Source organism: Gopherus evgoodei, chromosome 1, assembly GCF_007399415.2.
Source record: "Gopherus evgoodei ecotype Sinaloan lineage chromosome 1, rGopEvg1_v1.p, whole genome shotgun sequence".
Lineage (NCBI taxonomy): Eukaryota > Metazoa > Chordata > Testudines > Testudinidae > Gopherus > Gopherus evgoodei.
Genome location: NC_044322.1, coordinates 354627540 through 354645519, shown reverse-complemented (window position 1 = coordinate 354645519; position 17980 = coordinate 354627540). Strand labels below are relative to the sequence as shown.

Here is a 17980-nt window from a genome sequence, read left to right as displayed (position 1 = left end):
CCTCTAGAAACAAATCAAAAATTCATGTAAAGGTTCTGATGGGTTTTTGTATTCAGTAAACTTAGCATATTGAATGAGCATAAAACAATTATGAGTCTTATTATCAAAATTAGCTGTGGCAAATTTACCAGAAAGAAACTGTTGCTATTTAACTGCCTAATTATGTCTCGCTATTCTTTGCGACCAAAAGATGTAATGAAAATAATTTGATCTACTCATGCTGCATAGAGAATTTTCTGGGAGCAGCGGAATATTATAACCGAAGTCAAAAATAGGTTTTCCTGACCTTATGTTTCAGAATAGCAGAGGTCAAGGACTTCAAAGAACTTTTACATGGAGTGAAGTTGAACTGTGATGGGAAGAATATGAAACAATGCTCTGTTCTAATCAATGCTTTATGAAATCCTGTCTGTAGGCAAAAGCTCATTGAACAGGGCTTTGCCAAATGGTTCATACTATATAAATAAAACTGTAAAGCCCTGGGAAGGTCTGTGGAGTGTTTTTGGCCTGTTTGACAAAGAGGCAGATGACTGAGTTTTCATTAATCATGCCTATTGTTTAACTATTTCCCAGGACTCTAACTCAGTCAAAGTGACTTAAAGGTATGTGTATGCTGCAGCTGGAGGTATGACTGCAGCTTGGGTACACGGATGCTTCAATATGGGCTAGCAACGTCCATATGTAACCAAAGGCCATTACATTTCATACTGAATCCTATGCCACTGTATCTTGGCTGCTATTTTTAGTGGCCCTTAATCACTAGTCTCCAATGGAGTGCAGTTGTATTTTAACCTTGGTAAGCTTTTCGTTTTAGTTCTGACAGTTAATCCAACCCAGAGCTTCATTAAATGATGAGCACATATGCCCCAGGGGTAGTCTACAGGTCTCTCTTGTGTTAGAATCCAAACTTCGGTGTTTAAAGATGCTCAGTTTTGATTCTTGGATGCCAATATCCATCTACTGTGGCTGAGTATCATGCTATCATAAGTGAGTGGGGCCCTAACCTCCAGGAAAAGGTACAGTATTTAGCAGTGATCAATTTAGATGATGATCATATGTAGCCTTGTGAATCTCGTCTCTTTTAAGAAACTTGTTTTTGATATTACTAAAGCACCAGCAGCATCATTTAGGTCCTGACCCAAAGCCCACAGGTCAGTGCAAGGATGGCCATTGACTTCAGTGGGCTTTGGACCAGCCTTCTTCTGTTTCAAGAATAAACCTAAAAGGTAGAAGAAAAGAAGATACAAACATCCATTGGTTTCCAGCTACCAACAAGGCAGGTTGTAAAGTTGTAGCAGGTTATTTAGATCAGAGGTTCTCTGACTTTTTTCATAGTGTAAATTCTATTTGACTACAAAGGCTGTCTCATGAACTATCTCCCCACTTGTTCACAAGAGCTCTTCCTGTTCTGATTCTAAAATCCCTGTAGCGACTGCAGTAATTAATATCTCTTCACTTGATTGTTTTAGTGCAATTTAGAAACTGGAAATAAGGAGGAGCCAGTTCCCATGAACCAGCAGCAAGTTCTCAGCAGACCGCTAGTGGTCCATAGACCACCATTCAAAAACCTTTGCCTTAGATTATACCAATGAATGTCCAGCTAGGTATGATATAGTACAGTATTAAAATATGTTAAGTATACAAATCAGAGAGCCCCTGTTAAATAGAAGCACCATGGTAAACGGTGTCAGATAGGTGCTTGCAGACTCTTACTAAGATCCTCCTAACTGTGGAAACAGATCTCTTGCCCACTACCCTTGCTCCTGTCCACTTCCTTATTGCTTGTGTTCTCTGGAAAATGTTTTCACTGTTGTTTCATTATTTAATTCATCCTAATTTTAACTACAATACTATTGTGCATTAAACATAAGTAGTCCAGTCCCAAGCCATGGCAACACATATCACCTGATGAGGCTTGCTTTATAATTTATATCCTAAAAGAGATCAGGAAAGTGTATTCTTTCTCCAACCTGTAATAAGGGATAAATCACATCTACCTCAGTGTGCAACATTATGGGACTATTTGCTGTTGGGACAACAAAGTGTGTGTAGCAAATAGTACTTCTGAATGAATGACTAGATGACCAGTCCCCTCTGTAGAGATGATGGTCAAACATCGAAAGGTTAGGAGGTTTGCATCAGATGATTATTTATTTGTTTATTTACTCTGGCAATACCCAAAAGAACCCAAAAGTTCAGGTGCTTTATATGTTCAGGTTTTTATACTGTGTCCATGGCTGTGGTGTCTGAGCACCTTATCCAAATTTTTTGCGTCTGCAAAATTGCAGAGAATATCTCATGAGATGAGAGGTTTTGTAGGAGCTTTCTAGGTCTAGTGGGCACTTCTGTTCTGACTGGAGCAGATAGGGGTGTAAATGCAAAATAAATGCACTTGTGTAAATTAAACATTGGGTTGTGTGAGATTCAGGATGCTACTAAATTTCACAGACCTCTCCCTGGTGCCCCCCTGGTGTTTATGTCTCTCGCTATAGGTGTGACATGTTCTGCCATGTGATGCAGTAGTCTTCCAAATTAATGTGATGTGTTTGTAGCATTTCTTTGAATGAAGGGACTTTGTTTTCTTTTGATACCTTGTGGAAACTCTTAACAGTCACCTAGCATCACATTCAGTACGCAGCAATGATTTGCAAATTATCAAGAGGAACCATGTCCTTTATTAAAGTCTATTATGTTACATGAGAAATGTAAAAGTCTTGTCCTACTGAAAGATTACAATAGGTGTTGGAATAAAAGACTAAATAACACAATGGTAATTCAAGCAATCTGTCAAAGACAGGTTATGGCTTGTGGTATTTGCACATAACTGACTTACAGAGGAAAACACAACTCACTTTGTGAAAATCAGACTCACTGCCCAGACACTAACTTTTCCTTTCCAAACTGCTGCCATGATGCCACTCATTCCATCATGTACTGAGCTATGCTACAACGCCTTTCCTTCTTTCCTTATTCCTATGGTCCCTGGTATATGAAGATCTTGGGGGGTGGGTATTTTATTCACACAGGGTCAGCCATCCATTGACAACTCCTGGTCAAAACTTCAGGCAACACAGAGTAAGCCTTGCTTAGCTTACTGTGCACTCATTAATTGAGAGCACTCTGTTGTTTCTGAGCTGTTGACTGCAGTGTCCATCTTCCACGAAGTCCTCTTGCTACAGCTTTGGAGCCCCCTTCTGGAATTTGCACCACACACAATGGGAACTTAATCCTGTACTCCCTGAAGCTCCCCCATAGGAGCTGGGAGGCTGTAGGGAATGCAGGATTGTGTCTGCTGCAGTGTTAGTGTAAGTGCCTCCGCACAGAGCCTCAACCAGGAAAATGAAGGCACTTCGTTTACATAAGCAGCTGTGAATGTCGCATTCAGTTGGGAAGAAGCTGCATTTATTTTTCCTTTTTGATTCTGAATGGGGCAATGCCTGCAATGCTCCAATTCATGAACAGGCATTTACTGGATACATAGCCACTCTGCGTAACCAGCACTTACAAGGCAAAACAGTAACTAAGAAAATACTGTCCCAGCATATGTTCCCTCTGTGATGGTGGTGTCTTCCGTTGTAGGAGTAAAATGCACTCACGTGCCAAGAACTTTTCTTTTCTGAGGCTGATTGTTAACATCGGTTTTTGCTGTATGCCTTTTTGAAGTACACTGTGAACCCTGAGAGTCTGGTGTTGGGGGTGTGCATGTGTGTAACGTGGGTATATATGAAACTGCATCATTAATCTCAGATTGTGATTGACATCAAACAAAAGGGCCAAAACTCCCTTTGTTCTCGAGCACAAAGGGTATTTGTTTGCTCAGGGTACGTGAAAGGCCCCATGAAGTCCAACTGAAGATCTTTAATGAATTTGGCAGTCTCCAAGCTGTCTGTCCTACAGAGTAATCCTAATGACAGAATCATCACACAGCATTTAACAGAATGTGACAGAAGAATCTCTGTTTGAGACAGGCTGTGGGGAGCGAAGGGAGGGAGAAGGTATTCAGCTATTATACCACAGAGCAGGCCCTTAAGGTCATTCCTTTCTCACATGGTCACCAGGTGCACTTATGCGTCTAACCTGGAAAATCTGTGCTTTCAGGCACAGATTCTTAACCCTTCTACACACTAGTGTAGAATCCCTATTTAAAGTAGGAGGGATTGATGCCCTGTGATTTGGTTGGATTGGGAGTTTAGACTCTTGCAGCTTTCTTGTTTATGGTTTGTAGCAATGTTATTTGTATGCTTGATTCTGTAGAAGTCAAAATTAAGATGAGGTCTCTTCCCTGTGGGTATTTAGAATCTCATTGAAACAGACATTACAGTGATGTAACGGGCTTAGACACCAACTCATAATGGAAGAATGGTAGGGAGAGGGCTACAACTCAAGGAAAGAGTCGTCTTTAGGCGGCAGCTCATTTAACGTAACCAGTATTTGAGCTATGGTGTTACACTGACTTAGGGGTTTTTTAAAATTTACTTACTAACATTTTGTATAAGTTGAGCAGAATTCTTGGCAGTACACACGTTAAAAGCAAGTGTGTCCGATATACAAGGGAATACCATGGAGATGGGGCATTGGGTGGTGACAAGTGACAGCAGTAAGTAAACCATATACATTATATCAATGGTGTTTGTATCAGTATGTCTGTTATTTTGGAATGATTAAGATGGATGTGACAATGGGGAGTCACCAAGTACAGATTAGTGGCAGAATGTTATCTGAATGAGATGCACATTTCAGAGAGGTTATTCTCAGTCCTGATTAGAGAGAGAGAGAGAGAGAGAGAGAGAGAGAGAGAGAGAGACACACACACACACACACACACACACACACACACACACACACACACACACACACACACACACACACACACACACACACACACACACACTGAACAACTCATATAATTTTTCCGTGCCACAGCTTCTCCTTCAGTAAAATGGAGAGAATCATATTTACCAGCCCAGAGGGGCATGTTGCAAGGCTTAATTACTTAATTTTTGTTAAGCATTTCGAGATCTTCAGATGAAATGTGCTACTTGATTGCAGAGAGAAGAAGAAGAAAGTGTTCCTTGGGCATTGTAATGATTTTAGCTTCATGATACGAGTCCAATCTTCTCCCTGATGCTGAATGTGAATGCATTCATACTTCAAATGTCAGACACTGCAGATGCTCCCGTAAGGCTGAGCAATACCTGCTGGTCCATTTGATACTAAGCCAATTGCCAGACAAAACCACAGTGAGCCATTATAGTGTCAGGACTCATATTTGGGATTTGGACCTACTGACACTTATAATGCCCCAGTAACATTTCTGGAAATTGATACTCAGCCCCTTGTCAGAGTCCTCTGTCTGGCATCACTAGATGAAATAATTGCTCATTTTAACTTCTGGTTGTAAAGAGCATTCTAGGATCTAAAATATCCAGCCCTGTTTACCATACCCTCCTTATCAAGTCAGATGTCAGAAATCAGGTGACTCTATGATTCTCTGACAAGAGCTAGGATGTTAAGGAGTGAAGGCTATAACAAAACTGGCTCAAGGTTTTATAAAATGCATCTGGGAACTTTGGGCTCTAAACGAGCCATAAAATTCATCCCTTGAGGTGGAAGTGGGGTTTCTGCAATGTTGGATCAGAAGTGAAAAATGCCATTTTGGAATGCTTATCTTTCCTAATTGTTTCTATAAGACATTCTGTGCAGATTTGCCTTTATGAGGATGCTATAAAACTAATAATGATTTCCCTAAAACTATTGAACAAATCGCAGGAGTATATTTCAACACCACCAGCAAAAAGAAGCATTTCTGGTCTTCATGTGAGCCACTTCAGCCAATTAGCAAGAAATTTAATTTGCATTAATCAGCACAAGGTCAGCAAGAAATTCACTTAGTGTGGATTTTCACATATAACAATTTATGGGGGGCTGTCCCTGCAGAATGCTGAAGTGGAATTGAAGATGCTGAACAGCTTTCAGGATTGGGCTCTTAAAGGAGACAAGAAAAGTGGTGGGGCAGGATTAGGAAATGTTTAAGGCACAAATCAGTATGGTGTAGTTAGAAATCACTTAAGGCATTTATATATTAAATTAAGAGATTTTTAACAGAACCCTTGCCTTTTCCGTGTTAAGACCTTGCAGGTGGTGGTTTCTCTGCAGCAGATGGTAACATTGCTAACACCTAAGGGCTCTGTCCAGCTGAACATATATGCTGTTTTCTGCAATGTAGAGGCCCCAGAAGGTTGCAGATAGTGACTATGCAGTGGATTAACTGATTCAAGAGCTTAACTATGCAGCTGGCAAGTACATTCCTTCCTCCAGATCCACAGCAGTGTCTTGCACATCTTTGGGGTGGAAGGAGCTTGTGTAAATGACTAGTTTCCTCCTGTATACTCTGTGTTTAGATTTGATTTTTTTTTCTTTTTCTGACATCATGGATTTTTACTCCAGAGCAACACCCCTTCTATAGGTCTAGGTCTTTTTCTGGAGCTTCTCACAATTGTACCTGCCCACAAGGAATGTATGTGCCCTATGGAAAATGGGAGAGATAAAGGAATATTCTACGGTCCTTGGGTGAGCTGGCAGAATTCCTGGGGAGGGTGTATGACATTTCTTCATGTCCCTGACTGAACTGCATTTCAGAGGAGTTGGCCCTGGAGATGTTATCATAACCTTAGTCCCAGATTTGGACCTTAGCGTCCAAAATATGGGGGTTAGCATGAAAACCTCCAAACTTAGCTACCAGCTTGGACCTGGTACTTGCTGCCACAACCCAAAAAATTAAACCTTCCCTGGGGACCCCAAGACCCAAATCCCTTGAGTCTCACAACAAAGGGAAATAATCCTTTTTCCCTTCCCCCCTCCAGGTGCTCCTGGAGAGATACACAGACACAAGCTCTGTGAATCCAAACAGAGTGACTCCCCCTCTCTGTTCCCAGTCCTGGAACAAAAAGTACTTTCCTCTTCACCCAGAGGGAATGCAAAATCAGGCTAGCCACTTCAACACACACAGATCTCCCCTGATTTCTTCCTCCCACCAATTCCCTGGTGAGTACAGACTCAATTTCCCTGAAGTAAAGAAAAACTCCAACAGGTCTTAAAAGAAAGCTTTATATAAAAAAGAAAGAAAAAATACAAATGGTCTCTCTGTATTAAGATGATACAATACAGGGTCAATTGCTTAAAAGAAATATGAATAAACAGCCTTATTCAAAAAGAATACAAATCAAAGCACTCCAGCACTTATATTCATGCAAATACCAAAGAAAAGAAACCATATAACTTACTATCTGATCTCTTGGTCCTTATACTTAGAAACAGAAGATTAGAAAACAGAACTACTTCTCCAAAGCTCAGAGAAAGCAGGCAGCCAGAAAACAAAGACCCCAGACACACAATTCCCTCTACCCAAAGTTGAAAAAATCCGGTTTCCTGATTGGTCCTCTGGTCAGGTGCTCCAGGTGAAAGAGACGTTTAACCCTTAGCTATCTGTTTATGACAGATGTGCAGCCTGAAGCATGTGTTCTCCTTACCAGAGAACTAACAACCTCTTCCTCTCCTCGAGACCTTTGCAGACGTGCTAAGTTATTTCCTTATATCATACTAATGAGCCTGGTAGCCTTGGAAGGGGGCGAAACTTTGAGCAAAACTACATGGCCAGTTTCTAGAAGGAGTGGCCATACAGTCTGCAAGATCCTCCAAAGTCTCCACAGCTATAGCACCACAAGGAGACAAATCCCTGGGGCAGGATAAAGTCTCTAAGTGCTGGACAGTGCTGAAGGCCCTTGGCATCAGATAACACCAGTTAGAGATGAGAACACGCAGCACCTCGTAGAATCAAGATCAGTTTGTTTATGATTTGAGGCCAAATCTTCAGCTGGTGTATTTGGGCTTTACTCCATTGTTATCAATGGAACAACACCGATTTACACATGCTCAAGAGCTTGGCCCCTTCGTGTCTTGAAAATATTTTCCCTTGTTTGTTATATATAAAAATTAAAAGTGTCGTTCATCTTTGAATGATATATCAGAGCTTATAGTAGCATGTTTGACATTGGGATCTTTGCGGTTTAAAAACCTGTGCTCTGATAGATCAGAGAACATTAGCACAACAAAATCTAAATTTGGCCAAGAATTTCAACAGTGATTAGTGATTTTAAATGTCTCCATTTTTGGGGTGCCCAACTTTAGACACCTTAAAAGGGGATGATATTTTCAAAACATGCTGAGCATCTAATACCTGAAAATCCAGTCTCTTTAATATGACTCAGGTTGAGCACCAAAATTGAATGGAGGCATTCAAAATCATTAGCCACTTTTGAAAATGCTAGCCAAATTTTGGTTTGGGCAAAAATATTAACTATATGATATCAGGAGAGAGGAACTTGAAATCAAACTGAAGATTTATATACCAGGCAATTTTTTAATTTAATCACTCCTAATGCTTTAAAAAAATATGTACAGCATTTAAAGAATTGCAAAAGTGAATGATTATTATTTTATAGCATGTAGTGGAATTAATTAGTCAAAGATGAAAGCTACTGAAACAAGTGTTTATAGTTGCTTGATTATGAAATACTTAGTTTTTTTGTTGTTTTTGTTTTATGGTAACTGTATAGAAATTGATAATTTTCCTTTTCTTTTAGTCTTTCAGTGCATGTACAGTATGTAATATACTGTGTGTCTAAATACTTTCATCTTTTTCCTTCGATGTCTTATATCCTAGAATTATAGCCGTCATTTATTCCAGAGTCCTCAGCTACCCATCAGCTTCCCCAAGTCAGTAGGAATTTGCCTTCAGTCTTTTTCGTTTGTATGTAGATCTCTGGAGCTAACATGTCATTTGCTTCCATCACGTTGTTCACTTTGCTTGTGCTTTATATCCCTTCCCCCACCCTTACCTATTCATATTGTAAGCTCTTCAGGGCATGGACTGTCTACTACTCTGCACAGTGCCTAACGCCCTGGAGCTTCATTCTAGGCACTACCATAGTAAGAGAGAGAGAGAGAGAATGATCATTCCAGATTACAGGAACAACAGAAGAGTAGAATGTATTATTGTTTTATTTCTAATTTCAATCTAAATTGATGAGAAATCATAAAACTCTCATACATATTATTGCCTGCATGCATGCCATCCATTCCACCAAGTATACAGTATTTACATTAAACTGAGTAAATGTATACCTGAATGTGAATAGAGACATATGTAAGTACACTGATCACGCAATGTCATATGGTTTACAGTATTGTACATGGCGGAGCCAAAAGTGCCGACATAAGAGCTGCAGCCAGCTAAAAATAAAGACACCCTAGTTTAGGCTATGCAGTGTTCTATTTATATCAAAGACAGTTTTTGGTTTATTTTCTATTTTAAGTCACAGACTGTAACTGGAAATTGTCATCTCTCAGATGCATCTGTTTGTCCCAGCTATTTCTCTCTCTGCCTTTGATCTGCTTTCTTCTACTTTTTTTTTTTTAAGCTGCTGGTTGGATGCTGTTATGATATGTAGACCCTTCCAAATAAATTATTTACTTTGCAGAGGGGGGCATGTCTGAAATCACAACATAGCCAGTCATTATCTGTTTCAAGTCAAGAATTTTATTTAAAATGTGTTGATTTATCATGTTCAAAATGGTGATTTGCCATGACTTCACCTTATTTTTTTAAACTGATGCAAAAGGAGTACTGAAGCACATGATTTAAGAAACCTTTTTTAGTTCCTTCTGGCGCCTCTGCCCTCCAGCTGCTGAGATGCACTGCATCAGCTCTGTCGAATGGGAGAATGCTGCTTCTCACAAACAGAGAAGAAGAGCTGCAGCAGGACCACTGGCACCAGCTGTGGTAGGAAACTTAAAACAAATCATCTTCTCCTACTGCCTTAATTATTCTTATCATTTGCACGGCACTTTCCATCTCCCAAGTGCTTTACGTACATTATTTAATCTTCACCACACCCCATGTGAAGCTCATACACATACAGTAAGGCTAGCAAAAATTTCTTATATCACCCAGTCTGACCTGCATTTTGCAGGTCATTAAATATTGTCACTTCCATTTTTTAGAAAAAAAAAGTAGACAGAGAAGCTAAAACTCTTGCCCAAGGCCCTAAAAAGTTAATTCCAAATCTGAGACTGGGAAGTTCCATTCTTCCATCCTGTGTTTTTACACTAGAGGACCATGGTCGTCTTTCCCTTTGCTTCATTTTTACCACAGGAGTTTGAAAATATGCCTCCTTCAACTGGAGTGTTTCATCTTAGCATAAAGATGGCAACCCTAGCAACTGCAGGCATGTATAGTTTGCAAATGAACCAGAATCTTTTCTCTCTCTTGTGCATGCTCCGTTACTTTTAGGGTGGAGTTCCATGGACTTATGAGATGAGCTTATGTCCTACAAGTGCTGTAAAAGGAATACGGTTTAGATGTTTTCATCATGAAGTTGTATCCAGAAACGCCTTGGTCAGGAAGTATGTCTTTGTATTGCAATGTTCTGATTGTGTCCTGTAGGATTGAAGAAAGGTATCAACTTGTGGGCATGTGCATAATAGTAGTAGTAATTGCCTTGGATTACAATATCGGAAAATATTGCCCTAGGATAAAAGTAACTTCTGAGGTTGGGATATTAGGTTTTAATTGGAAAGCAATTTTTTCTGTTGTCCCCAAGAAAAAAAATTGGATTATTAATATTTTATCTGTATGCAGCAGTACAAAGAGACCTCAGCTGAAATCAGGGCCCCATTCTGCTGAGAAACATACAGGAAGAGACAATCCATGTGCCATAGAGCTTCCAACCTAAATGGACTGTATAAACAAAATGTGGGAGGGGAAACTGAGGCATTGAAAGGCAAATTGATTTGCCCAAGGCTGCGCACAGGTCAGTTGCAGAGCCAATAATAGAATGCAGGTCTCATGACTTCCAGCTCATTGTCCTATCTACTGGGCGATGTTGCCTCCCATCGTTCATGATTTGGAATTTTTTAAAAAAATATTGACACATAAAGACTTCACAAAGAAAACATTGTGGTTCCTCTCCAAGTGAGGACATACAGAAAAATCCCACTGAGTTCAGTGCTAGCAGAATCAGTCCCTCTGCTCCGAAGTACAGTGGTGCAAAGAGCAGGTTTTCAGTTTTCTGGCAGTCCCAATAAATTAGGGGAAAAAATAGCTTAAAGTGAACTCAAAACAAAAAAAATTGCAAAGCGATTTTGGCAAACCAAAAAGCTGGAGAGAGAGAAAAATTTTTTTTGCATCAAATGAAACCTTTCATTTCGATTTTGAATTGAAAAAATAATAATTCCCCTCCAAACTGAAATGCATTTTTTTTAACCAAAACAACTTGGCAAAATTTCTGCAATGTTTTACTCACCCCAAATCTTCATTTTGTTTTTATGCCAAAAATATTCAGCCAGCTCTACTCTGAAGTTCTTATTGACACACAGACTTCAGGCCGTTGGCGTGGCTCCCATCAGTGGAGACTTCAGAGGAAGCAGCTGGCTGCTCTTGATGGTGGTAGAACCCGGGTGAACAATCCAACTGTTCTCCCCAGAGAGATGCCAGAAAGGATAGCCATGTTACTCTTTTTTGAGTGGGATGTTGATTACCTGCTGCCTGAAACCTTGCGTCATCACTTCAACTAGTGCAAAATGGGTGTAAAATGTTGTCACATCAAAATTGTAGCTCTTTACAGTATCATTGTGTTCATTTTGCACAGGAGTAAATGACAACACAAGACAGGGCACAATCTGCCTTGGTTGGAGTTGAAGGTTCCTCTTATGGGACGGTGTTAGATAGTGTTCTGTCTATCTTAGGCACTGATATGGCTTATTCTATTATTATAGTAGCTGAGGACTTCACAACCGTTAATGCCCTACCTTATAACACCTTGTTGAGGTAGGGCAGTGCTCTTATTATCCTCCATGTTGCATAAGGGAAACTGAGGCACAGAGAAGCTAAGTGACTTGCTCAGGACCACAGGGAAAATTGTGGTGGAACAGGGACTTGAATCCTGGTGTCCTAAATCCTAGGCTGATGTTCTAGCCACTAGACCATCTTTCCTCTGTATGCGATCAGATACAGACTAGTGCCTTCCACATGTTATTTTGCCACTTTGTAGGGAAGTAGCACAGTTTGTTTTGGACATATGATAATTCTGTTGTTTTCTTAAGCAATCTGAATGATTAAAAATAATCCAAGGCAAAGTTACAGAATATAGGTCAGTCCCTCAGCTGGTATGAATCGTCCTTGCTCCATTGACTTTATGCTGGTTGCCATGAAGCCTTTGCAAGTAATTAACATTGCCACAGTATTCAGTTTATGCAGCACAGTATAATTAGTATGGGAAATGCTTACATAATTTCTAGGAGTCCTGTAGTTGCATTAAATAAAGGAGTTGCAAAGCTTTTAATGGCTACCACTGCATATATTTGTGTATAAGAATCTACAGTATATATGTAGAAGTTGCATATGTGTGATTTGATGTGTCCATTAATGGCTATTTAGCCAGGATGGGTAACAAATGGTGTCCCTAGCCTCTGTTTGTCAGAGGGTGGAGATGGATGGCAGGAGAGAGATCATTACCTGTTAGGTTCCTTCCCTCGCATTGGTCACTGTTGGTAGACAGGATGCTGGGCTGGATGGACCTTTGGTCTGACCCAGTATGGCCATTCTTATGTTTGTTAGTGTTAAGTGTTGTATTTACCTTAAATTCTATACTTGGGATTCCATCCTGCCAGAAACCAAATAGCCCAGTGCATCTGGTTTATCTTCCCTTAAGCCATATTATTTTAAAGGCACTCCTGTTTAATATGTCCTGCAATGGAAAGGTGACAGGCATCACAATTCCACTCATCCTCAGCAGCTGTGATCCCACTGCAGATGTTGCTGTGTCAGTCATTTCATTTTGTATGATAGAAAAGTGGGTTGTTTTTGTCTTTTAGTGTTACCACTTAGTGGTTTTTGCTTTGCTTTCTTTACACTGTGGATGAGTCCTTTCAAAATCCTTAAACTTCATTTTCCATAACTGCTACTTCTCCTTCCATGTAGGAGAAGAACTGATCAAGGATTTCCCAGCACCATGTTCAGTCAGCTTCCCAATGCAAGCTGTGTTGATTCCATAACTAGGCCCAAAGGACTCTGCAGAAGCCATTTTACTCAGTCCTGAAAAGAAACCATTGTACTTTCAGCTGGTAGTGTCTTAAGATGGTGATTCCTCCCATGTTTTTGGACAATTGTAGCAGTTTATCAGCCAGTGCCTGATGTTCACCATTCAGCTGTGCATTCTCTCACATACCCCAGAGCTTGTAGTACTCCAAACATCAGTCTTCTGAGTCTGAGGCTGATCTGGACCAACCCCAATCATCATGACAGGTTACAGTAGGCAAAAGTGATTTGGAGATAGAAAGCATTGGTGCACCAGTACAGAGCCCAGAACTTCACCTTCAGTGTGGGAGAGAATCTTAGGTGCCAGTGAATGTAAAGCACTAGTCACCACAGCCTGAAATGGCAGTACTGGAGCTAGTGTTTTAGGATTTAGTATTTGGGGTTTGAGCTGCAGGACTTGTCATGGTGGCATAACATTGTCCCAGCCAATTCTCATGACTGCTGCATGGATTTTCAGTAAAAGCTAAACGCCATGCCTTTTAGTGCACTTTGGAGTATGTACTTTTAACAATGAAAATGCACTATTTGTTTTGAAGTAGTGCCTAGAAGACTCGGTCATAGACAAGACCCAATTGTGCAAACACAGAACAAAAAAGACGATCGCTGCCACAATGAGTTTACAATGTGTAAGGACTCTTCTACACAGCAAGCTACTGCCTGGCAAGCCAGAGTATGAATCTCCACCACCCCAGCTTGTTGTGCAGTAACTTGTCCAGTAGACTAGCCCTACGTACAAATCTAAGGACAAATCTTTGCCCACCATAGTATCATGTTCTCCTTTCACTGAAGGTGAAAACCCACCATCATATTTCCTGGGTTGGTGACTGCTTTCCCAGGGCCCCCAATTTCCTCTTCCATCCACCAGTGAGACCAAACCTAACCAGTAACACCAAACTCAGTAAGGGAATCCTCCAACTGTGAAATTCTGTTCAGCTGCAAACGGGGATACACTAGTGAGTAGTTCATATAAGATACCGATGTGTGGTATAAAAAGGGGGACTCCCAGGAAAAATCATAAACCAAAACACACATGAATTTTGGGAAAGTTTGAGACTCAAATCTGTTTTTAGCTTAGTGTGCAGGGCATACATCGGGCCCTTCAAATAATTCTGTATTTGAGGTCTGATTCTTATTTACCCCGATAGCTCTTCGTACCACTCTGGTAGCATAAAAGGGACTTCATGAATTTGGTGCCCACTTTAAGATCTATTTACACTGCCTGAGTGGTAAAAAGAGGCCATAGAGTGAATGAGCATCAGTCTCTTGGTGTTTTAGCAGGCTGTGGGGGGGAAAAACACTTATCTACATATCTGGTGAAGACCTTAAATACATGAGAGAGAGATGAGGTATAGCGGTTTCTCCAGCGATGCCATGAATGAGTCCAGACGTGAAAGTACACTTCATTTTGACCTCATTGGAGACTAGTGATTAAGAGCCACTGTTTCTATTGAAGTCAATAGTGAGGGACCCATTGACTGCAATGGGAATAGCTTTTGGCCCTAATTGCTTTACAGATGTGGCTCTGTGGTCTCTTTCATGGATTTCATCAACTTAGGAGTTTTCAGGGCTGTAAGCAATGAAATAGTTTGTAATGCAACCTCCAATGGTTGTGCAGAGATGTCTGTAAAAGCCGCACATCCACATAGTCACCGGTGCGGGTGAGCTAGATCATGTGCTAAGTCTGCAGAGGAGTTGTGTCCAGCAGGAAATGGCAAAAGCAAACTGAAAACTCTCAAAAGGTCCCTAAACTCTCAAATCAACAATCCTCAGTTTCTCTGATCAGGGCTAGTAGGTCCTCTAAAGCCACTCAGCCTCGAACAGGGCGGGGAATGAGGGGGAGAGAGAGAAATCCTACTGTGAATCCAAAGCCCCAGAACGAGAGCCTTAGCAAAATCCCTTAAAGCACACGAGCCTATCCAGCCACAGCCTCCGTGTGCTGCAATATTGATAATTCACAAGGCAAACAAGATGCATTTCATATTTTCATTTCACCAAACAGAGTAGAAAACTCATTAATTTTTTTTGAAGGGTGGGGAGGTTACTGTTTTTTTTTTATGGTAATTAGGAGAGCCAGCAATAGTGAATGCAAACAAGACCCCTATAGGCAGCAGAGTGCATTAATGTAAAATATGCCCAGACAACATAACTTGTCAGAGAGGATTATTTCTGCTTAGTGAATCTGCAGGGGCCCCTTTGCTCCACCACTCAGCGTCTGACTAGAGAGAGAAAGAGTAGCCATTAGTGAGTAGCAACTGTGGCATTGATGTTTGAGCGCACTTCTGAACTGGCTTTTGTTGAGAATATCAGTGCAGAAAGCATGCGCTGTCCCAAATCTGCTGTTACTATGAGAAATGAGGAGCTGCTTTTAAGGTATGTTGTCTCCTTCTGTTTAATGTGTGCTTTCTAGTTGTCTGGGCCCGCTGTGACTATAATCATGCTCTGTATTAAGTAGTTTCCCTATTTAAATTTAAAAAAAAAATATAAGACAGGGGCATCGCTGTGTGCAAGCAGCATTTCCACTACTTACAATTGCATTTAATGTGTCTGATGACCGATGTATTAAGAAAAGCAGGCAACAAATATAAAAACAGCTGAAAGCTGGTTCTTCTTTTATCATCTCCTTTGCAATATTTCTGCCTGATTCATTATTATGCATTGGGTATGGAATAAACATGGAAAGAGACTCCATATTAGAGCTAGTGCCCTAAGTACCACTTTTAATTTTCAGTTAGTCTACATAAATAATCATGAATGCTCTACCTCATCTGGATCACTTGAAGCTGTTCAAAAAATGTCTGTATATACATGTACTTATGCGTGTGTATTCTTAACGTACCATAGTGTAGCGGAGAGCAAGAGGCGGCTACCTTTTTTTAGAGGGAGAGAGACAGAATTATGCTAGAATTGGCAGCCTGCTTTGAAAAATGTAGTCTTTTGTTTATTTGCTAGCAGACATTGTAGCACTGAATGCATCTTTTGGTCTGACAATGGGACAGCTGAACAATGGAGCTGTCAAACTAGCTTAATGCATGTCTGGAGCTGTTTTTTTTTTTCTTTCTCAGCCCATTTTTTTTATTTTTTATTTGTATAGACTGTATAGTACGAAGCGTTGTAGTATGACTTGTTTGTGGGGTTTTAAAATTTGATATCCACTGTTAATGAAGGGAGTTGCATCATGTAATTATGTCTGTTGCATTAAGTTGGAGATTTATTGCTATCTTCTCCTTTAACTGTAGAGAGAAAACTTACTGATTCTGAATGCTTACAAAACTGATGTCCATCTGGCAAATACAAGGTTACTGGACATGTGTTTACAATATTTTATGTCTGATCATTTTAACTTTGACTGTTATGTTGATGCCCACTATTTTTAAATTTTGTTTTGGTAATGAAAACTAGCTACAAAAAATTATAAAGCAGACAGATGTATATCATTTTCCATTTTTGGAATCCAACTGTTAGTATTACATTAAGATTTTTAAGGTCAAGCGGAATAATTTACATGGATGATTCCTGTCCTAAAATCTAACAAATGAATACGTATGACGTTTCTTGAATTATCCATCTGTTTATTTAGAAAGACCTTGTTTAGGATTAGTGTGTTGAAGAAATTTTTGTTTCTGGGTTTGGACGTACTCTTATAGTCTCGTAAAATACAGTGTTATAAAAAGAAACTCATTTACCAAGCTTTCCAAAATCTTTAAATCATTTCTAAGGACAACTGCATAGACTTTAAATGGGATATTGTGTCGTCAATAGCCTGGAGTTTCCACAACTCTTGAAGTCTTTACATTGTTTACAGATTAATTAACAATATCACTGGCCTTGTTAATATAATAAAAATGTAATCACTGAGTGGATTTACTAATAGAAAAGATTTGATATGCAGCTGTGTTGTTTGGCTTTTGTTTAGAACAGTTTCTTTAAAGGGCTTGTTTTCATTTACTGCATTCCCTTGTGTTTAGTTTTATGAAATCATACAGATGTTTAGAGGAGACTAAATGATTTCTTAACAAATAAGGATGTATTGCTGAGAGAGAGCTCTTAGCAGCATACGTTTAAACAAAATTATTTTACTGGAGCCATTCAGAGTCCCTTGTGCTTACGGTGTTTTTTCCCATTGAGAGATAAAACAAGGTGAACAGATAACTCTCTTTTTTGGTGAATAAAAAGATAAAAAGACAAGTCATGAAAAGTGCATGTGTTTAACTTAAAATAGAGGTTGTAACAGAGAAAACTTTTGCTTGCAGGACATATACTGCACTCAATCACCATAAAAGTTAGGCATGGTGTTTAACATAACGAGATCATGCTCAAAGTCTGCTATAGTCACTCTTTTCCCCCCTGTACCTTAGAAGAACTTTTTCCTTCCAGAGAAGTGTTAACTAGTCCCCACAGAGCCAGTTCATTTCTGCCCAGGACCATGCAGCTGGGGTGAAGTATCTTTTGTGGAGTTACCCTCACTTAGGCAATGCGTTCTAGCAGCTGCTCTTATCATGGTCCCTTGAGATTATCAGGCAAGAAAGTATGTGATAGCCTGCTCCAGATTTAGTGTAAATACCCCTTTAATAATCGCCAGAGCTGGGTGCTAATGACAGAATGGCAATTCTCCAAATTTATCAGTCACTAACATGTCACCTGTACAACATATCCAGCTTCATTTGTTGAAGGATCTCAATTACCAAGCCTGTTTCTAAACTCATACTTCATAATAAGTTCATACCATACTGCCACTAGCACATTGCTTTGCATATTTTGAGATTAGTGCAACTGATAAAATGCAGAGGAAAACAGACTATGTAATCAGTGTTCATCTTGTCCAGT

At 39.9% G+C, this 17980-nt stretch overlaps 1 protein-coding gene across 13 annotated transcripts in view; it reads left to right on the top strand.

Moving 5' to 3' along the window:
• Window positions 1-17980, top strand: part of CELF2 (CUGBP Elav-like family member 2) — a 690477-nt gene that overhangs the window by 364518 nt on the left and 307979 nt on the right. For 3 of the 13 annotated variants that reach the window (XM_030569870.1, XM_030569784.1, XM_030569946.1), the window contains exon 1: window positions 15328-15526. The exons of 2 other annotated variants lie outside the window; for them this stretch is intronic. In XM_030569870.1, the coding sequence (XP_030425730.1) occupies window positions 15420-15526 (107 nt within the window). In that variant the 5' untranslated portion in view covers window positions 15328-15419. Of the gene's footprint in view, window positions 1-15324; window positions 15527-17980 lie in introns of those variants that run through there. 8 more of the 13 variants (XM_030570625.1, XM_030570715.1, XM_030570535.1 and 5 more) reach the window with 5 other exon arrangements.